Source organism: Morone saxatilis, unplaced genomic scaffold (genome assembly GCF_004916995.1).
Source record: "Morone saxatilis isolate NCDOM2014 unplaced genomic scaffold, NCSU_SB_2.0 Contig22, whole genome shotgun sequence".
NCBI classification, from domain to species: Eukaryota; Metazoa; Chordata; class Actinopteri; family Moronidae; genus Morone; species Morone saxatilis.
The window spans coordinates 17,478,537-17,501,960 of NW_023339785.1; the positions used below are offsets into that span (position 1 = coordinate 17,478,537).

Here is a 23,424-nt window from a genome sequence, read left to right on the forward strand (position 1 = left end):
TAGAAAGACAGAAAGAAAGGGAGAAAATAAGAAAGGAAAGACAAGAATAAAAACATAAAAAAGAAAGAAAGAAAAAAGAAAGAAAGAAAGCAATGGGTTCAGATTTAAAAGGGTGGTATTGTATTCTGGTTGCTATGGTGACTGAGAGCCAAAATTTAAAATCCTCAAGAACAGCTAATCGCAGACCACATCCTGCACAGCCCAATCTGCATCCATCTGCAGGCACTGCTCGTCGTTATGCACCCCATCACATTAGCATGCTCAACACCAAGGACAACTACTTAAATGCATTTTGTAGGGACACGGTTTTTCTGCAACCCCTATAGCAGAGCGAAGCCTTGATTCACAGGTTTTTTCTTTCATTCCCTTGGTTATTCATGGCCCCGTTAGGTTTAAAAGCAAAGCAATAACTTGTATATGATGTGGCCTTATTTATGGCTTTCTTTATCTTGCTGGTATCTGAGAAGGCTACACAGTGAAATGTGATTTATAGCTGACACTTCTCTATGCACACACTTATCTTAGACAAGAGGAGGAGGGGATGCATGGGGTGAGAAAGCATGAAAGATACAGTCAGAGAGGGAAAAAGAGGGGGAGAGAGGGAGAAAACAGCAAAACGATATCCTACACAAGCTACTAAACAAATGGGCCACAGATACAAAGAGAATGGCAAAGACGAAGAAGGAACAGGGGGCAGAAATAAGAAAAAGAGATTAGTCATGTCAATGTTATCAGTCACCTCTTTTGTTGATTCACATCGGGTCTCCATGACAACAGTTAAATCCCTTTGAGAGAGCGATACAAGACATTGAAGCTCCACTTGTTCTAATCTATTTATTGACTTGATCTGATGTGGGAGGTGTCACACAGATGTGATATACAGTTCTCACTGACACAGCGATTTCGGTCAGAGGAAAATATACATGCAACAGATCCCACTTGGACTTTTGGTCCACACCGAGAAATAATAATCCTGTCTAGATACATCCACATCTGGGCCGCAGCACGGCATGATGTGGAGGTAATGAAGTGAGTAGCTCTTCTTAACCAATCAGATCAGAGTTTTTTCGGCTGCTGTGGACGGTCTAATCTGGCGAAACAGGTGACTAAGTGGCTACCTTGAAAAAGCTGCTTTCTGATTCACTACTTCTCCAAGGCAAACACATCATTGCATCAACACACACATAATCATAGCATAAAAAATGCAGCACAGTAGCTCTGTGCTAGAAAAGAAACAGAGAAAGTTTCATTAATGCACTGACTGGTATATTTTCAATAAAAATCCATGCACAATGAGTTGAATATAAAAAATAGAAAGACAAATAAAATGTATGTTTTGGAGATGAACAAAAAATGTGCGTGAGAGAAATGTAGATGAAAGCTGATGTGCAATGAAGAGTGAGCTGAAGAGAAAATAATTTTTAAAACACAATATTTTCTCACATTTCTCTCAATCACACAAGTGGGATCATGCAGCATTTATTATACAGTGGCATATACTCCCTGTACATATTATACAAACAGCAAATAATTGTATCACAGTAAAGAATACAAATTAAATATGGCCAAAGAATGAATAAATAAATCAAAGGTCTTCAGTTCACTGCACTTCAGTTCAGCTGAAAAGTAAAAAGCTGGGGACTAAACCCGAGGAGCACAACCTTTCATAGGTGCATCACAGTGGCCTTGGACTGATTGGAGTGTCAGTGGGAGGCAAACCACAGGCCTGAGCTGAGCCTCTAAGTGTTGCTGCTCCAAGTAAAACACACCAGGAGTGCTGGGAGCGCTCATTCCTTCCTCCTCTATCTTATTTTCTTTCTCTCGTCCCTGTACTTCCACCTTTTTGTCCTTTGCCTCTCACTTCATTGAAAACAGTCAGTCAAATATCTGACGTTAAGCGCCCCCAGAAGCGGCCTTGACACTACGGAGTGGGACAGGACAAAGGCGAGTGGAGATAAGTGTCGTGGCATTCACTGTGTCAACACTTGGTGAAACATGGTGCCTGTCAACGGCTATCAGTGAGGTCTGAGGTGGGGGGAAACGGGTGACAATGTCCTGATGTGGCAGGACATGACATGCACCCTACTGTAGTGCTCTTGTCAGGCCAAGCTTCACGCTTCACTCATGACAAGTCCATTACAGGCCATGTTCACGTTTAAGAACTGCATTTAGTTTAACTGGGGAGCTCCTTGCAAAACAGGCAGTGTAATTACACCGAATTATACAGCAGCTTGTGCTGCTGTACAAGTCACTGACAGTATTCTGAATGTCACTGAATGTCCGCTTAATATTCCCTTTATACTGAATCAAATGAAGTAGCACTGTGTGAGACTAGGCCTTGGAGGGGGAAAAAATGAAGGAACACACAGTAACAAATTGTCTATTTTGGACTCACAGAAGACAGTGGAAGGAGGACCATGAAAAAAAAGCTGTTGTATAGCTGTTGCTATTTTAAGCCAGTGGACTTTCAGAGCCTGCGCATCATAAGGAGTGATGGGATGGGCAGGAAAAGAGCACCTTATAGTTGGAGTGTGTGACTCCACTGTTCTCCACAATACTTGACATTTCTGAGAGCAACTAAGATATGACTTATGTATATAAAGTAAATCTGAACACGGCATTGGGTATATGAAAAGAAGATGTACGTGAGTGTGTGCCTCTGAATATGAATCTTGACATTGCTACAGTAAATGTAATGAGAAGAATGACCTTTGTGTGAAGGTGACTTCTTGCTCCCTGGCTGGTGTGTTTGTGTGTTAAATGTGATGTTGGCAACAGGGCAGACAGAGAGCAGTGTGTTTGAGGATAGAGAATAAAGAGTGAAGGGGATAGACGCTGGCTGAGTAAAATAAAAGGGAAGACACAGCGAGAAGTCTACAAGGCTATTAGCCAAAGCCCCCTACAGCTGGCCTGGATCGAGATGAGAGGCGTAAACTGTAGAGGTGCTGTCATCCCTAAGACTCACAGACAGTGGTTTGCTCCTCGAGTGAACAGAGTCTAACCCTTTAGTCTTTTGGGGAAGCCTGTTGTTCTTGGTGTGAGCCCCAAAATCTGACGTTATACTGTACAAATCCACTGAAGGGCTGACAACAGCATTTCAATACACACATTGCAGACGTGCACACAGCCCAAACAGAAAAAGGGATATGCAAAGTGCCTCAGTGAACTAATTCAAAGCCTATCTCTACTCTTGTTCCATTCTCTAGATTTTTCAAGTGTTTTAACATGTTTTTGCCTTGCCAATTATTTTGTGCCACTAAAGAGTTAAGGACAAAGAGAAAAAAAATAGATGACACTAACAGTCTGGCTCCCCCATCCTTTGAAATGGCCCAAATGATGCCCTTGTGGGTCAGCCATTAGCAGCAATGCTTATCTTGGAAAGAAGCATGAGCAGCTGCATTCCAAATATCTCTGCATAAATGGGCTTCAAGGGGCATGATTCCTCATTCCTGCCTCATCAGAGAGAATAGGATAGTGGCAGAATGGAGAGAATGGTGTGTGAATTGCCCCACTGTCGATTCACCAGTCTCCAGCCTGCCTGAGCTGAGCTGAGGGCTTTGCTGGATGGGGATCCAGTCAGGCCTGTGCAATGGAATTAATGGTAATACCCAGGCAGGTGGAGCTCAGCTCTGCTCGCTGGCACAGCAACGATGGAGAGCATCTCTGGGGTTGGGGGTATGTGTGTTGTCTTCTTCGGTGCTTGCTTCTAGATCTTGGAAGCAAGCAATTCTGTATGTGTACAAGTGCGTGCGTGTGTGCATGCTTCACTGATTTAATGGATGTGGATGTACATGTTTGAGTGTGTGCACTCTCACGCCGGGTGAAAGCATTCCTCCTGATTGGAGCTAGAGTCTCAAAGTTCAAAATCACACACACACACACACACAGACACACACATCTATTTTTCATCAGTGGGAGAGGGCCGAGGCAGCAGTGGCGCGAGACACTCTAGAGGTGGAGTGGGGACGGCTGCCTCTCTCTGCCTAACACTGGGCACAGTAACTCGGCATCACTGCCATGTTCCACCTAGGAGATTTAGGTCCTACACAGCCACACTTCCTCTATTTACATGCCCACCTTTATCTAACAACAGCAGGTAGGTGATTGAAAGCTTCCTTTTACAGTGCAACAACAGCCTCTGTAAAATTGAGTCTTGATTGTGGACCGATGTAAATCACAACAACTTGGCCCGCACACTCATGTTGCTGGAGGGAGTGTTGCATAGAATTTGAATGCACTTTGGGGTATGCCAGGGGGTTGACTGTTGCTCAGACAGCCAGCCAAACACACAAAGGGACAGATAGAAAGACACAGGAAGAGACAAACAGACAGAAAGGCTAAGAGCGAGACAGCCAGCGGACAGAAAGAGATATACAATATAAAAAACTGCATTATATTCCTTGCTACATATTTAATTTAGCTTATCTCCTCGTCTCAGTTGACTGTTTTTATTGGCTGTTCCACTGCCATTTTATTGTAAATGTATACAGTATATTACTATTCCATTACATGTGTTACTTACATTTCTTTGGCAATGTGAGAAATCCTTTATTGTTCCAATAAAACTTATTTGAATTAGAATTTAAGAGCGTGTCTGGAGGGTTATAACAAGCAGGAGGGCGGCTCAAATATGGTGGAGGGAGGAGGGAATTAGCCCACGATAGACAGACTGCCAACTGAGACAGCATGGTAATGTTGGGATGAACAGACTGAGAGATGGAGGGGGTTAGACAGAGACACCAGAAACACAGCAGCTCTCTGGACTGAATGAGAATATGTGGATAAGAGGTGCATCAGCTAAAGAGTGAGAGAGTGGGAGTTCGGCTTGTGTTCTGATTCTACTTGCCCTTTAACTTGAATACAAATGTTTGATTTTCATTGGTAATGCATGCAGTACATTCACTGTAGACAAGGAGATTGCTATTACCCGCAATAATAGCACAGCCACTTGTGAGAGCAGTAGTATGTAAGACAGCTTACAAGGACTTTGTGGTTTGTGCAGTGCACTCGGCCATCCTTCATTGAAGCCTTTTTATCACAGAGGTAACAGTTCTCTTTAGGAGGAATTACAGAGAAATAGAGGGGCGTCTCTGAACGCTGGTTTCATATATCGGACCTTGACACTTCAAAACAGACACATTCACCAGAACAATGAAAATCTTCTGGATCATGTTTAGGGATTGATGGCCAGCTCTGTCACACATGCATTAGTTACAGCGCAGTGGCAGAGATACTGCTGGGACCGTACTGTGCTTCTACGGTGATGCTCTGTAAATAGCATTAGTTGCGCTCAGTAAAGAATAGACTTGTCACATTTTCAGTGAGGCTAGTCTTGCACAACAGCTTGGAGACCAAGCCACTGTGTATGCATGCAGAGACTTGCCAGACAAAGGGATCGGCACTTGTCAGCAATTTTTAACGGACTTAGGGCTACATACACTGACGCATGTGAGCTTGCTTGAGGGAAGACAAACATACACACGCGCACACGTATACACACAGTCAAGCTGAAAACTGAAGGCAATTTGGCTCCGGTTGCAACAGCTCGCCCTGGGCTTGAATGAGAAACACCTGTGTGTCAAAGTGGTGCCATGGCAACGCTTCCTGTTCTGTGATCAAGGCCAGCGTGAGGCTTCTTTCTGAAAGAAGTGCCCACTGGCAAAGAGAAAGGAGCTTAACTACAAACTCTTAAACATCTGGAAAGAACCCTGGTCTTCCAGCCTCAGCTGGGTTAAAAACCCAAACACAGGACCCACAGCAAAGCAAACATTCAAGACAAATAAGTGTAAGGATATAGCAACTTGGTGTGTCATCTCGTTTTCCTGCCAAATAGCAGGTCCATATGCCCTAAACATGTCCTAAGGTCCTAAACAGCTTCGCTCCAGACATACAGATTTTTCACCAAATGTACACATGATGTGCAAATTCCAATCTGTCCATAACAAACAAATGGGGGAAAAATCAAGGGCTTAACCTCGATACCCAACATCATACTTGCATCACCTGCCTTACTGTGGCAAAAAAAAGACAAGGGCGGGGCAATACCAAAGGTTTGATTTAGATTCAGAGACTTAAGCCGTTTCTGTTGCAGCACAAGAATCGTCTCTCATTCTAATCTCGGCAGAGATCCACCCTGAGCCAGGAATATCCCAAGATAAATATGGAAAGTGAACAATGCGATTGCTGAGCAGCAACTTCCCATTTTCTACACCTCTCGCCTCTAATCCTCTCCAGCAGCACTCCTGAACTGCCGCTCCTCATCTAAATCTGCTGGCAGACCTGGTGAACAGTCTGATATTACACTGCTGCTTCACTTTCCTCTGCCATTATCGCCACACCTTAAGAAGGGGCTCTCACCATTGCCTCTGCCCTTGTAATATGTTTCTTCAATCAATATGTAAGATATTAAAATAACTCAACCCAGCCTTGGTTATCTAGACAGCTACTAGATCCCATCTGACTCTGAAGCCAAACACTTTACTCATCGACTGAATTCAGATGCTTAGGAACAGGAGACCGCACTTTCACTCGCACAGACACACACTTACATTTGATCAAACACAACATTGTTCCACAGACTGCAATGTGACAGGGGTGCTTGATGATTGCATTTGCAATTAGAAACAAAAAAAACTAAAACAAAATATAAATGATCAGAAAATCGTGACATTTTTAGGAAAAAAACTCATGCACCATCTTTGTTCACCATGGAAAATACCTTCATCTTCATCACCGTCGTTATCCGATAAATCCTCGCCCTGTTTTTTTGCATGGGCCCCTGTTATTGAAGCAGGGAGAGACATAGAGAGGCACAGGGAAATTCAAAATAGCATGTTTGGCAACATACAGATGAAAAAAGAAGCAATTCAATATAAAAGCAGTATTTTAGACCAAATGTGAATAATAACACAGTTAATTAAAATACAGTTCACTTTAGATCATTTGTCAAGGGCTTTTCTTGTTAATACTCACAGCGCATACAATAAGAGAAAAAAAAAAACATATTTAATAGTATACAAATTTCAAAAAGACAAAAAACACAAATTAAAAAATCAAAAAACAAATTGCAGAAGGTAATTTAAACAAATCTCCACTGTTATCAGAGCATATTTGAAGTAGAGTCATACACCACTGGCAGTTTCAGAAAAATCATCTTAGATTTAACAGGAAAACACTCTCAATCCAGTCCCATAAATTTGAGTAACACACTATTAGCTCAAAGAACTGTAAAAATGCAAACAGCTATAACATGTAAATCTGATCTGATTTTGTAAATGAGCAGGGCTTTAGTGTGTTTAAACAAGAACTAAGTGACTTTCTGTTATCTCTGGAATGGGCACCTAACATCAATTTCTAACTTGGCTGTCGAGTTTAAGAGACCATAAAGAGGCAAATAAAATGATATTAACAGAAAATGTGGTTACTACAAGCTAAAGAATATAAAAATCGGGATGCAGTAAACTGTTGAAAGAACAAGGTTTACACTACAAGCAAAAGCATGTGCAGGACTGTAAATTCCCTAGAGGTGGTGAGATTTGAATAAATCACATGATTGCATGTATCATGTATACTCAGTGATGTGTGCAGTTACTTCAGCTTGCTTCTTTGCCCTAAACAGTAGGTAATATGCTGTTGTCTTTGTGCTACATGTTAGTATTAATATGTAGCCCCCCAGGGCACCTGCACACAATGTATAAATATAGTGTACAAGCCCTATCTTGACCTATCACTAACACGCTGGTATTTCAAACTGGTTAGAGTTTGACATCTATGTATGATCATTTTTTGTTTGTTTGGACTACAGATGTCAGTGGTGGTTAGTGAGTTGATCAATCCATCAGTCCATGCATTCAATAGTCCATTATTGACTGACAAGATCTTAAATATTTTTGTAGAGTTTTGCAGTTTTGGTGATACCCTGACCTTTCATCTAGCCCACTGTCAGTACAGATGTTCCTCCAGAGCACTGCTTGACACAGTAAATCTGAATGTTTTTGATGACCTTGGATTTTTCCTCTTTTGCAATCACTAGGCCAGTATAAATATGAATTAATATCAAAATCTAATGGACTGATTGTCATGCTATTTACTGAACCATTCATGATTCCCAGAAGATATCTTGCGACTATAAACAGAAATAATTCTGGTGTAGTGGCCAAATTCGGAATTGCAAGTCACATGATGCACTCAGATGCAGATACTCTTTCAATGATCACAATGTAAACGTCTGCATTTACTATAATATTTGCTTAAAAGTCGCAAGAGAACTATTATTTCTGTCAGTCCTGTGGGCAAGCCAGTCAGTTAGGTGGAGTTAGAGAAAGACACTATAGGACGCATAAAGTATGGACATGGAAGTCAGAAACAACATAAACCTCTTTTGGCCACTAGTTAAACAGTTCTTGTTTGAATGAATGCGCCACCGTGTCTGAAAACTTCATCCATTGTTAATTGATAGATGCAATGTATTGCATAATGTAACAGCCTAAGTGTCATGACATTTACTGAGTACATTCAAGCTCTCAAAGCGGAGAAGCCTTTTGAATTACTTGATTCCACAGTTCCACAGATTTGTACAGTATAATGGGGAGCGTGATGAATAATACAGTCTGTATGGGCTGTTATATGATCTGCTATCTTTAGACAGGCAAACATAATCACATGGCTACAACCACTTAAAAGTTCATATGCATAACTTTTGTGTCATCCTGTTTGGCAGTAACAGCAAGTGTTGGAAATTGTTATGGGAGGTTGTGCAGAATCAAGAACAGGGTTTTAAACTGTATTAGGCATTGGAAAGGGTAAGATTAATGGCTTGCCAGGTGTGGTAGGCCATATTGCAAAGTCATTGGCTAATATAATTAAAATGTATAATCCACTAACAACATACAGTATAAACTTTGTTTGCACATGTTCTCTTGACTTAAATGCAGTGAAGCCACAAAATAGTGGACGTCCATCATGTGGATATTGGTGGTTGAACTGATGAGTTGTCCACTTTAATACTTCAATTCGAAAACAACCCCGCTTAATAGAACTCAAGGGGCTGCACTGATGCGGGCGTGTTGTTTCAGGTATTGGTGAGACCATAAAATACAATCCAGAGAGGCTAGTTTGAGTACCAGTAGAAACAACAGACATATGGCGTTAACATTACAAAGTAATCTACCTGGAATATGTCTCATTTCCTGAACAACATTATATTACGTTGCTGCAAAAGTCTAGCCAGATTAAACTTTTTCACCAGACAACCCAGCATATATTTCTGAAGCCCTCTGCCTCAGCACACCTGCTATGCCAACACAGTGATCTCATTGAAGTGAATAAGGGGGCTGCGTTGTTCTCACAAAGTAATAACTAAATGGCCTTAGTCTTAGAGTTTGGCAGTTAGAAGAATAGAAAATAGAAAAACACTCTATGGTCTACCTCTTGCATGCAGAAAGTACTCAATGACTGAAATGAATCAGGGTTAGGAAAGAAAAGAAGAGGAAAGAAAAGGTTGCAGTCTGGCTATAGCACATAAAAGCTGAACAAATTTCATAGCAGCACCAGTTCTCAGTCAGAGGCATCTTCCTTGTGTAGGAAGTGTCTGCCATTAAGATCAGATCAGGAGATCAGATGCAGTCTCTCGTGTAGTCTTCAGGGAACCTACCAAAAATATTTTAGCAGAATAAAAGCCAGCACCAAAACAAAAGGGTTTCACCTGCTTCAACAGCTTTCTTTATGGCTTGTTAGTGATTACGGTTATTCTAGCGTTCACTGTGCTGCTGACATGGTAAAACAGTGAGCTTATTGAGTGATAGTGCTTCAGACAGGCATAGATTGGATGGCAGGTGTCGACAGGGAAGCTCTGTCACTTTGAATCCTGTTGTCTGTGAGCCTGTGTGTGTCAAATGCTGGATCTATAATAGGAACTGCAAACATGTGACATCTGCAGTGACTCAGCAAGTGAGCCTATATTTGACCTTGAATCTTTTATAAGTGATGCCGCAGTGAAAGAGTGTGAAATTAAAATAAAACTTAAATGAGTTGACAAGTTTCTTTGCATAGCCGTCCTCCAGGAGCCGACATTTGCATCACCTCAAAACAGGCGGCATCTAGAATAACAGCTATTATTCATGTTCCTTGACAAGCAAAATAGAAACCTGTCGCATTTATCAAATCAGGTTCAAAGAAACCGCATTTGATAGGCTTACTTGTTACATAAAGGGTATTGAAATTTTACATTTCAGCAGGATAAAATTGCAAACAAAAGACACTAATAGTTGGCTGTAGCGTTTTATATGAATAAACTTGAGCATGTGCACATATGTACACACACACAGACACACACATACAGATATAGAGAGTGCATTCAGACTCTAGAGACTTCTTGACTGAATCCAGAATTCACTCAATACATCGTGGAAGGGCTAAATGTTAACTGCCGTTCCTTTGCTGGAAAAAGGTTCGGTGACAATAGATGGGCCTTGGAGTTAAATATCAGAAAGGTCAGAATGTGGAAAGGGACTTAGTGAAATGTGAAATGTTGCAGCCTTGACAATTTAGAGCAGTTATATTCAGTCTCTAATCCTCAGGTGGCCATTTTTCTCTTTCAGAGTGCCTGGATCTGTCTCTCCTCCTGTCTTTCTGCTCTTCCTGTCTCTCTTTCTCTCTCTCTCTGCCTATGTCCATCTCTCTCAATCTATCTCCCAGTGTAGAGGTTAAGGAACAGCTTGGGAGGGACACATAAGAGAGAATGATGGAGAATGCAGCTAAAAGGTTAAGGAGGCTGTAATCCTGCAGTAAAGGACAGCCAAAACTCACACTGCGCTTCAGCTGTTCCCAAAATAAAAAAACAAATAAAAGGCAGCCAAGTTGTCTTTCTGCCTGTCTACAGCTTGATAATGGAAAGAGACGCAGACCACAGGACTCTGAGTATGGTGGCAAGTTAACACACTTGGGCCTCTTATCTATACTCTTGATCCCAGATGAACCATTTATTTCCCATATTAGGGGAAAAACACTACACTGCACAAATATCTTACAGAGACAATCAAGACCAGGCTTAAAACTTCTTTATCTTCTGTCAGACACAACAGTCACTTGTGTTGCAAGTGCTGCACTACAGTTGAATATGCATCATTACATCATCATGCATCATTGTTCAGAAAGCCAAGACAATATAGGTATGTAGCCTTCAACACTTAAACCAGGAGAACTAGCAGCACAAGGCGAGACTGTCACCATTAAGATCATTCTACTCATTGATGTAATGATAATACAATGGCCTAATAATGCAATGTATCGGGTCATATTTGAGCTTGACCATATATGTGTAGTTGAAGAGTAAAAGGAGACGTCAGTTTCTCTCTGGTTGATGTTAACGTGTGTGTATGTGGAGAAGCTGCCTGAGCCCCGCCCACAGAGCAGAAGACATTAGGACAGTGACATTATTATGTGAACAGACACACATGTAATCACAACTGGTAATATTGAAGTCAGCTAAAATGATTGAGGTCATGTTTACATATTGTAAGATAAGTCAATAACGTAATTAGGCCTACATAATGCAGAGACTAATTTTGCAATTTCTGGATTCTGGTAAAGCTACACTAGTAGCACTATGGAGCAATGTTTTTACGAATGGATCCCAATTTTGTTTGAATGTGTGATTCACATCTCGCTGTTGGTTTCACGCTGTTCTACTGATTAACATTTGGTGGTCGTAACACAATCAGAAATCTGGCAAGGCACGAACAAAGGCCCTGAAGAAGACTGAAAGCAAGCAAACACGGATGTATGAAGAATTCACAATTAAAGAAAATCAGCTTTGCAAAGGTTTTATGAAGAAATGCACTCAAAATGTGTGCAGATTAAAATTCCCAAAGTTTACAAAGACAACAAATATGTTAGCCTGAATTTTAAGACAATGTGTATGAAATGATGCATGTTACAGTGCAGCATAAAATCACATGTCTATATAATTGCGTCCACATAAAGGAGAAAGTTAAGGGGTAATCAGGGTTCAAAGGCCAGGGTCTAAGCTAACAAAGATACAAGAAGCAACAAAAAAATAGTGTTTTCCCCTTTAACAGAGCTTTAAGACTCCACAGGCTGTGTCCTCTGTTCCTCTCTAGTTTGGGATAAACAAAGAACAGAACAGCGATATTGAGCCTTGGATTGACTGTGGAAGCTGGACAGCAAAGCAGCAGGGGGCCTCTGAATAGGAACTTCCTGTTTAGGTTGCGTCTTGCATCTCAAGTCAGTGTGACTCTGCCACTGGCTGGTTACAGCCTTTACTCACTGGGGTCATCAACTGTCCCAGATAGATGATCGATTATAAGTAAGTAATTTTCTGTCAAACAAAATTGGGCATCTGCTCTGTTTTCAAACGGCACAAGCCAATATTTGTTCTTGTCTTCTTAGAAAGTTTGTGTGCCGTCTGCTTGGTGTACAGATTTCCTCGGCAGTACTCAGGGAGTAAACCCCTCCTTCCCTGAGGCAGGGTTGAGTCGGCCAACCAAAGGGATTACCATGGTGTGTTACTGTCTGCCATGGCCCAGACGCAGTCTAACCAGGATTGGGGCCTCTTTCGCAGTTTTCACAGCTCTCTAGCGTCTGGAGGTCATCTGGTAGGAGGAAAAATTGTCCAGTGTTTCTGCTGGGGTAGTTAATCTACAGGTTTGGCAACTGATCGGGCTGTTCAGTACTGGCACCGGGCTGCGTAACACATGGCAGCCTGCTGCCTGTGAGGGCTGCATAAGAATGATAGTTGAGTGGTCCAAATCAAGCCAAAACGTACAACAGATTTCGCTGCACTTATCTCAAATAGACTCATGATGAGGGATGAAGTTAGAAGTCAGGAAGGTTGATCTCAGAGTGTCTCTCAGAAGTGATGTTATTCAGAGAGACCAGTGTGAAGGACTCTAAGGACAGGTTTTACAAGCGGGTTACAAGCAGTGAAAGAGACAAGCTGTAAAACCATGTAGAAAATAATGTGCATATTGTATAAACAGGCAGCAGGCAACACAGTGAGTGCACCTTATCACCAGAACTCTGCCTCAATGAGGATCTCATCAAAAAGATGTAATTTTACAGATCTCTTTTAAAGTTTGTCCATCAATTTAACAATGTAAACCTCTTTTAAAGATAAAGATTGACCTCATCAGGGCTTGTCCTCGCAAAATTGACCCATCTCGAGCCAATCTAGCACTCTGAGGCTGAATACTGCTTAGCTGTGTCCCCGCACATCATTAGCCCTCTCCTCACTCCATTCACTCTGACTCAGAGCAGAGAAAATGACTGAGTGATATAACTGAGGCTCCAAAGTCTGCGGCTCTGTCACTGCTCTGTGCCCTGTGTGCATGTGCTATAAAGCCACTTCAGAGTGAGCAGTAGGCTACGGTGCTGATCTTGCACATTTGACCACCTCCACATGACCCCGTGACTACCTGCTTGAATTTGTGTTGCTGCACTACTCAAGCAAAAGAAAGGACAGCCATTTTATAAATTACATTTTAGTCAGCGTAAACATCAAATTGTTTCTGAACAAAGAGCGACGCTGTGTTGATTTTGTCAAAATTAGCCGTACAACAACCCTGCCTCGGACAAAAAAATTTAATCAACCGCAATTTTGTCTTGAGCCTTCCATTATTTTCTGAATGAGTCTGTCTTTGATCTTTTGTCAGGGCACTACTGTGTGGTTTAAGGGCTTTCCTTCTGTTTAATGGAGGAAGATGAGCCACATCTTTGATATAAGCGAATCACATCTTACAATATGATTAGTGGGATGCTAATAGTAAAAGATCCATATGGTAGACCTTCTTAGCAATTCTCAATCTCTGGTAATTCTCTATTCTTACCACCACTCTTAAAACTAATACTGGAAATTGTATTTACAGAAGCTTCACACTGTTCAAATCATCATATACTAACCTCTTGTCTCATAAAACAGAAGAATATAACTAAGATCACGTGTGATGTATTTCACTTGGTTCATGGGCAATGTATTTTTCTCTCTTAATAGGCATCCCCATTGCAACAAAGGTGCTTCACGCTAGGTAAAAGGGCCATTTACTCTGCTTCTGTCACAACTGCATACTGTTGCTTGGCAACAATCACACAACCATTTCATCAAGAGTCAAATACTATTCTTTATTCTGAGTATTAATCACTGTTTCCTCCAGAGGAACCACGTTCACGGAGATACAGATTGTAAAATTGGTAGTACAGTTAGTACTGAATGTGCACAGTGTGTATGACTCTACTGTATTGTACAGGTCTCTATTGAAAGCTTTGCAAACATTTAAAAAGAAAACATAAAACCCTATTAGTATTAACCATTTTATGAAACAGATCTAACTATTGAAATAACACTAATTCAAATATTTAATGAGGGAACTGATTAACTATTTCCCAATTCACTCTGAATTTGTCAGACTAACTTTGGAAACATTTAACCAAAACCAAAGTATGCTTCAGAGGTTGCTTTCTACATTGCCTAAGAAGGATAAATTATGCTTCATTTACACTGCTAATTCAACATAAGCCAAGATTAGTAGAAGCATATTTTAAAAAAAAGGTGCAATTGACATAAAGAGAAAGTTTCCAGCAAGACTGAAAATTAGGACCTTTGTGTTTATAGCAGAGGAATAACAGAGGAACTATGCAACAATCATCTTTCTGCACAATAATGTGTCACAAAACCAACATATGAAACTTATGATAAACCATTTTCTCATTACCAAACATAGGGAAGATAATTGAAAAATTCCAAGTGGAAGGGGAATATTAAAGAGATATTTCTGTGTATATTCCACAACTGGGACTAATTCAGAAGCAGAAGTGCCTGGAGGGCCAGTCTGTCTCTAACAAAATTGGTTTACCAAACCAGAATGTACGAGTGCGCAGAGTGAGGCCAATAGCTGCCTGCTGCCTCTATGGAAATCAACAGCAGAGGTCTCCCAGCTGAAACTGAATCTTTACTGTGTAGCAAGATATGCTCAGTCTTAAGGCTACCCGTAAGGTCTTAGTGCCTTCAGGCAGGCTTAGAAAATTAGCCCTCTGTTGTTACCAACAGTGAGATTTTAACTGTTGTTAATGAAATTGGACTGTGTTTCCCAGTGGCTGTGTGTTTAAGCATTTGCCACATGGATAGATGAAAGCTGTTGCACCAATAAAAATACCCCACCACCCTCTATTTGAACAATTGGGAATAATAAATTTAAGAGTGAGGTGGGCCTCCACTTTTTAGTGTAAATTTAATCAACGACTGAGGCTCTGACGCTTTCAGGTGTCGCGTTTGATAAATACTTCCAATAAGCTGGTGTCTTAAGTGCTGTCAGAGCAGCCTGAAACATGACTAAAGTTCTTTGCATACCAAGTCACATTTTATCTTCTAGTATTTCAAAGTAGCACTCATGCCTCTGATTTAATCAACAGTTGTATTTAAATTAAAGAATATTACACTTTAAACACGAACAAGCCATACAGTCATGTAAAAAAGAAATATATATACACATAAATACATGTTATTCTTAGACATCACGATCTATAGCTTGGCAAAGCATCATTATTTATTTAAGGACCTGCATTTTTACTCCTTGACACACTTATTATTACATAGTAAAGCAAGCGCACACACACACACACCCACACACAACACAGCACAACCACTCACTCATCTCTCACACTCATGTCAAGGTTGATCTGAGTCACAAGTCCCACGTTCATCCCAATTAGCACTTTGATTTGGGAGTTGTTAGGTGGTGATATTGGCAGCTTTGGAAGGATGCACCCATCACTCTCCTCTCTCTTTCACTCTTTCAATTCCTCTCTTTCGTTCCATGTTGGCTTTTTTTTTTTTTTTTACATACCTCCTTTTCTACACATTTTCTTGTTGGGTTTCCTGGCACATTCCTTGGATATTCTTTTGACTGTAAAATGAATGGAAAAACTACAAAATAACAGCGAGATCTGGAAAAGATCGCATGTGACATGCAACAACTCATACTGAGTCAGACACCCTTCTTCACCCTCTTTCCCTTCGCCTCCCACCCTCCCAGTCATCATCAACAACAAGAACAACAGAGGACCTGTTGAGAAAGTAACTGGGGTGTTGCTGCAGAAATATTCCAAAATGGTGGAATGAATTTACTGCATCGTGGGACACAGGAAGCCCATATTCACATGCACTTCTATTTAAGACCCATTACAACCACACAGAAGGCAGAGAGGCTAAATTTCCAAAGTTTTGCAATTCACATTGTAATCAGATAAGTGAGAGTGTTTTTCGACATTGCCCATTTGATTCTCAGAGCACTTAACATTTCAAGCCCATTTTCCTGTGTGGGTCTCCTTCAAGTGGTAAAATAATGGCAGCCATTTAAAAGAGTCAACATCCAGAAATCTAAAACTTGGTGAAGCCCAATCTATGTTTGCCTTTTGCACAAAACGTGCTCTAGCTTTTAGCTTTATGCAAGGACAAACTGGATGAAGCAAGGAGAGTAAAGGGTCTTACATAGGTCAGGCTGATGCCACAGGCCTCTCGTGTACCAGACAGAATATTTCACCAACCCTACAGTAGTAGATCATTCACTTATGAGGCAGGCTACTAATCACTAATAGCTTATATCCCCAGAACAGTCAAGACAGTGAGGGTAGGAAGGTGCACCAAGTATTTCCAATCTGCTCCTTGTATGATTAGATTTCTTTTTTTCTTTTTTTATTCAGTCATATTAATAAGTCATTTAGTCATCAAAAGAGGAACCTCTAACAGTGGCATGGAAGGGGAGAGTTGATGAAAAGACTAAATGAAAGATCAAGTCAAAATGGGAGGTTGAGATGATGGACACGGACACAGCATGCGCCAGACAACAGGTCATGCTCCGCGCAAAATACAGAGGTGACACAAAAGTTTAGAGGAAAAGACAGAGCAAGAAGGAAGGTAGAGACAGAATAGAGGAGGAGAGGTTTGGTTTTACCCTGTTTACTCGACACACTCACCATCCTCAGTTGGAACATAGATGTTTAGATAAAGACAATCCTCATGTTGATCCTGTATGTATGTAGTAACTATATCCAGGTTGAAGGTGAACCATATTGGCATCATGATCTCTGGCACAGCGTTGTGTATATTTTGGGGGCAGACAGGAGCAAAGTGAGTGGCATTCTTGATCCCTGACCAAGACGAAGGAGGCTCCGGCGGCATGAAGCGTTTTTCTCCCACCGGGGAGGCAGCGTACGGAACCCCCAGATACTGGTCCACCGGCCCCAGAATCTCACTAGGCAGGGGCACCCTCACTCCTCGGAGTTTCCCATACTGTGTATTCACAGTAGGGTGGTAGTTCTGACCTCTCACGGCCGCAAAGCACCAACAAAAACTTAATACCCACAAGGACACGCTGAAATTGGTGCAACTGTAGGCACCATGCCAGTTCTGCGAGGGGAGACGACTTCTCCTTGGATAAAACCACATGGTCCTTGTGAGCGAGTGCAACTGCAAGTGACCAACATACAAGCCGGGGCACCCCCACAGCAAACACACAGGCTTCCTGCTCAGCCCTGCAGTCCAACCACCTGAGGGACAGTCATCAGCTGTGATACTGAAGCCTGTCGGCTTACAGACGAGGAGAAACAGTCACAGTTACACAGTTATCCTGCTCTCTTTGCAGTGAGGTCCTTATTCACTGTCCTCTCTCCGCTCGTCTGATCTTCTATCCCGTGCTGCAAGAGAAGAAGACAGGAAAATTAATGATATTTCCCTGACAACCCACCAGTTTGCTCCCATTTTTAGTCAGTCATTTTTATTGACTTGTGGAGCCCCTTTCTGTCATGACATAAAACAGCTCACATAAACATGACAGAGCTCTTAGTGCCATCATCAATCCACATAATCAAGAACCTGCCTATGACTTGAATATTGCAATTAAATGTTGGGCAACTTGTCAAGATATGCCTAATAATGCTAATAGGACAAGTGAAGTGTGAAAGGCATCAACTCTTGGTATGTAATTATTCTCTACTTCAAAGGCCAACATTTACAGTAATAGTTATAAGATAGATTAATTTTTACATCCCTCAAAAAAAAAGTGAGGTGCTCATATTTACACTAAAATAGTTTCTGTATGCTGTCATCATTCCTCCTGTTCATACTGGCAATTAAGAGATCCCTTCCTAATATGCTTCAAATGTAAGTGATTGGGCACAAAATCCACAGCCTTCGTTCTGTGAAAAAAGTTATTCAAAAGTTTTCTGCAGTCTGATATAGATACATCAAGTGGGTATCTTCCAAAGTCACTGCCTTTTAGTAGGGATGTAATGATACAATTACGTCTCACGATTTAATACAATTGACGATATTTGGGTCACAATATAATTTTCTCACAATGTTTTATTTTAAAAAAGAGACTGAATTGAAATTATGACTGAAAAATATATTTTTCTCAGTCAAAAACTGAAAAAAAATCTTATTTTTTTTAATCATATTATAAAATCTTCTTTAACGTATATATACGTTTCTGACGTATATATATTATATACGTATACAATTTACAAATGTTTGCTTTTGTGAAGTGCAACTTATGTCTTTGCACCTATATACCATTTTTTTCACCAATTTCGATCTTTGTATTGCGATTTTACCCTCTCATGATGTATCTTTACATATATACTTTTTAGTTCCCTCTTAATGCCAGTATGAACACGAGGAATTATTACATGAAGTAAAACCTGTAATGCACATATGGACACCTGACTTCTGTATGAAGGCAGACTTGAAAAATGGTGAACCTATTATTTAAGGAATAGCCATATTTACAGGAGAAGCACTGTTAAAACCCAATAGCAACAGTCATACACAAGAAGATAATAATATGATAAAACACGTTTAATGTCATGCAGCATTTTCCCTAGATCTCCCTTTGGTATAGATACGAACAAGGTACAATTTAAATTTCATCTCCCTTGTTTGCTCTTACAAGAAATCATTTTTTGGGATGAACAGAAAAAGAGCCAGAGGAGGATGTACTGTAGCTACAGGCAGCATGGGTGCCTCCAGTGACAGCACTGTAAATGCTAATCTACAGTCCCAGGGTAAACCACTGGTACCGGTGACAACACCTTCCCACACTGCCTGATCAATTTTCAATTTCTGTGGCTTAGGGTCCCCCTCAGCCTTGTGTGCCTACTGCAGTGTTCGCTCTAATAACAATGGAGAAGAAAAGCCAGCATTTAGAGGAGGATATTGCATTCCAAAATGACTGTGTAAATGATTTATAATGTATCAGCAGCCGTTGGAGGGCCACTAACCACTGAGAGAAAGCAATCCTGACATTCCTAGAGGTGCTGTTATCGCTAGGCAGCTATTCCCATTTTCTGTAGCTGTGGATCAGCGCAAAGTGTGCCAGTCCAAGATGCACATGTAAACCCTCACTTCATATCAAAAACACGTACATACAGAACATTTTGTACATACTGCAGATGAGTCCAGCTTCACTTATACTTCTGTAAATGAAATTACAGGTGTGTGGTGGACAATTCTGCTCAGACACTCCAGCATACCGAACACCTGCTAAGTGATAATACATGAAAAGCCATCCATATCCAATCTGGGGACTAAAAGGCATGCATTGCTGAAGGGGCAAGGGCTGGCAAAGGCTTTAAAATGCTAGAAAAGTCACACTGACACAGTCCCTGCCCTGCTCACTATGGTTCACTGTCGCGTTCCATTTCTATCAATAAAAATTTTGTTTATTTTCAGTATATCAGTGACTAAATATTTGAAACACCTTTCAGTGTAATACAATACAATTCAGCAGAAACATAAAATATAGCTCACAAAATGATCAGGTTGTATCGTTATATAGTTTCAACCAAAACTGAATGTTATGGAGTTGTGAAGTGGGAGGAGCTATTTAAAGTATCCCTCATACAGTGTTCCATGGCTCCCAGTTGGAGCTCCTATTCTGGACTACTGTAGAAACATGGTGGTTTAACATACAAGTCTTATTTTCAGGTATACACTAATGTACATGTACTTAATATTATATCCAATTCCTGCATTATTATCAATTGTAGTTCAATTCAGCAACTATGGTGCCACATTTTGTTCTCAACTGAAGCGACAAAACATTTCAAATTCCTTGTTGCTTTGATTTGTGCCTCTGACTTGCCTCTTCTCTATGACCACTGTAGCCAAGGCTCTTTTATATTGGTGTTGTAGTATTTAGACCCCTTCACCATGCCAAAATGACGTGAAATCAGGATTTCTCCTGTCAAAGTCGAAGGAATTAAAACTGGTGATGGTCCTGTGTCCTCCTCCTGAGTCCTGCGTTTCTACTTTCAGTAACACTGAACAAAAAATTGAAATGGGAATACAGAACAAGGAAAAACATGTTGACAACTCTATAACTTTCATGAACATATGATTTATTACAGAGCTGTTCTACTGGAGTGCATTAGTTTTAACTAGGTGTACCTATTAAACTGGCAACTGAGTTTTAAAGTACCATAAAAACTAAAAAAGGCACCTGATGACCCATGACTACATTTCTGATCCCTTTCCAAAAACTGGAACAACTCAAGTTTAAATTGATCACATTTATGATCCATTATGTGTCCGGTGGGTAAAGAGTTTCACATATTGATCCCCTGAATGGAGAAAGATGTCAGCCCAAAGGAGGTTTTCAAAAAGGCAACTTTCCCCGTAGACACAGATGCATTGATACAAGATTTTCAATTTAAAACTTAACTGAAGCCATTTCTGTTTAGATCTGCACACACAGCAGCAGAATAAGTGTGATAACACTAATTCTAGTCGAGATAAAATACATCCGGTCAAACTTTTTAATCAGGACATAGCAAGGACATAGGACAGTGTGATGGAGTGTGTGTGTTTAGAGGACACACGGCACAGAGGACTTCATCAGTCTACCCTCCAACAGCATCTCAGAGGTCCTCTCGGCTTTGATCTCTCTACCTGCTGAAGCACTGCCAAGGGAGGAACAGAGAGGGAGAGAGAGATTGCATGAGTTCTCCCTCATCATCCCAGAAATATTGATCGTCTCATCACCGTGGCCTTGCAGCCCATAATAAATACAACTGGGGTGATGGAGGCGGGGGGAGGTGAGGTAGAGGAGGAGACGGGGTGCTGTGCTGAGTCTAAAGGAGGTTATTAGCCCTTAATGCAAGACGGCACTTCACCAAGTACATGCCGTTAAACACTCTCCTCCCCAATTCTCCGGTCCCTGATTAATAGGACATGTTAAATTCTGTCAGTCCAATCCCTATTCATCAATATTCAAAAGCACCCCAATGGTACAACACGTGAGTTGTCCCCATACATATCCCAAATTTAGAAGAAAAATACATAGACTATATTCCTCTTTATTTTGGTCCGAGTCCAGTCGGGTACACTTACTGTAGAAGACCCTTTGTTCTCCTACAGCGGAGAGATCTCTGCATTGCAATAAAAGTCTGAGCACAGAGCCAAATGTACTCCTACGCCCGACATCCCTTAGAGAGAGGCTGAATGGACTCTGATAAAAAAGGAACCAATAAGAGTTCTGAGTAGATGGAGCTTCTGACTCTCCCCACTCTGTTATTATAGTAGCTAGTCTACAACAAAGGCATTCACAAAGCTGCATTAGTCCTCTGGAACATCTAACTTCAAATGAAGTGAGCCGTCCTGACCTGAGAGAGTGTAATCACTGATTACAAATGCTTCTGGTGCTGTTACATTATAACTAAGGCTGAATATGCCATTATAGAAACAATAAGAGACAGGCAACAAGACAGGAACCAGAAGACAGAAACCTATGTACCCGGACGGTTACCTCAGCTGAACTCATTAAAATGTGAGAGGCAACGGCAAAAACCTAATTTAGCGTCTTCACCTTCCCAATCTACATCAGTGCAAAGGCTCCATTTTGAGACAAGCTCCGCTTATGATAGGTTTGCTCTCTGGCTTCTGTGTGTTAATAATGTGGAAAATATATCTGTAAATTGTCTGCTCACACGTGTTTATTTCAAATAGGCAAACATGGATTTCAACACAGCAAAATCAATAATGAATGTACACACATACCACCAGTCTACTCTCGCATGCATAGGCTTTATATAAGCTCCTGGGCTTCACGAATAACAGCACGCCATATTAAATCAAGGAGATTGGCATGTTTCAGAAACAACATTCATGAAATGTCAAAACCAAACTGCGGCTTCATAAGGCTCCTGCTGGGAACTAGCGCCACTATAACAGTGAGGGATGAGGGCCCACTCTTCCTTTCCTTTGCTTTTTTCGTCAGACACAGAGCCTGTGCAGTCATTATTACTTAGGAGATTTGGCATTAAATCAAAGACAAAGACGCAGCACATTCTGACTGCTAATCACGACGGTGATGCTGACATATTTTTTTTAAAGAAGTAAAAGGGAGATGGTGAGGAATGACAGCACTGCTGCTGTGGCCGCCTGCTTAGCTGCGCGTCTCCACCCCTTCTGCTGGCTGCTGGATAAATGCTGCTGTGAGTATCATTACCAGCCAAACGGCCAAGGAAACATGGAGAGGTGAGCTTGGCAGGCCAAATAAAGACAGATTCCAGGTGAGTCTGTGTTGAGATGAATTCTGTGGCTGCACAGCAAATAAATAATGGCCATTCTGTTAACTGCTGACGGTGCTTGAAACAACTGTTTGTTCTTCGTGACTAAAATGATAGGGACAGATTTGATCTAGAAGTCTTAAAGCTGCAAGTCGAGGCAGTGGACCCATTCCTAAATCTATATTGCCTCTCTTTCTCTTGACTCGGTGTGCATGTCAGATAGAGTTTAGGGAGTAATACGATATGTGAAACAATATGTGGGGCTACAGGTATATTAATCAAAGCTAACTGATTCAATTAGATGGAAAAGGACTGAGGAGGTTACATTTAAAAAAAATGATAAATAAAGACTCATCCTAACTCCTATTGATCCACTGAGTCTCACTACACACTCCTACTGAAAAAACTCAAAGTAGCTAATCACTCAAGTAGCCCAGAGGGATTCTTTGAGAAACCGCAGGGGCAAGTATTGGGTCCGTCTCTAATCTAGCCATATGTAAACACATTAAGGCTTTACACATGGCATACTCATTATCCATCCTCCCACAGATGCCGTTTGCAGGGTGGGATCTGTTCTTGTGACGACGTGTTTTGTGTGCAATTTCTATCACCCTGCCAACGCAGCTCCAAAGTGCTGCTAACGAAAGAGCACAAGACGAGGGCGGCTTCTGTCATGTCTTCAGAAATGATCAAATCATTGACCATAAATGAGGAAAATCGTTTTGTTTTTTGTTTATTCTACACATCTCATATCATCCATTAGAGACCATTTCCTATTTAATGTCTATGTTCATACATACATATACTATGGATTTTGGGAAATGTTTAGCCATACAGTGTAATTCT

At 41.1% G+C, this 23,424-nt stretch overlaps 1 protein-coding gene across 1 annotated transcript in view; it reads right to left on the minus strand.

The window, feature by feature from the left end:
• The window catches only part of nlgn3a (neuroligin 3a), a gene marked incomplete in the record, with an annotated part of 115,557 nt that overhangs the window by 75,506 nt on the left and 16,627 nt on the right, over positions 1–23,424 (minus strand). The window contains 1 exon segment of the mRNA XM_035669945.1: positions 16,987–17,706. Within this exon segment, the coding sequence (XP_035525838.1) occupies positions 16,987–17,458 (472 nt within the window).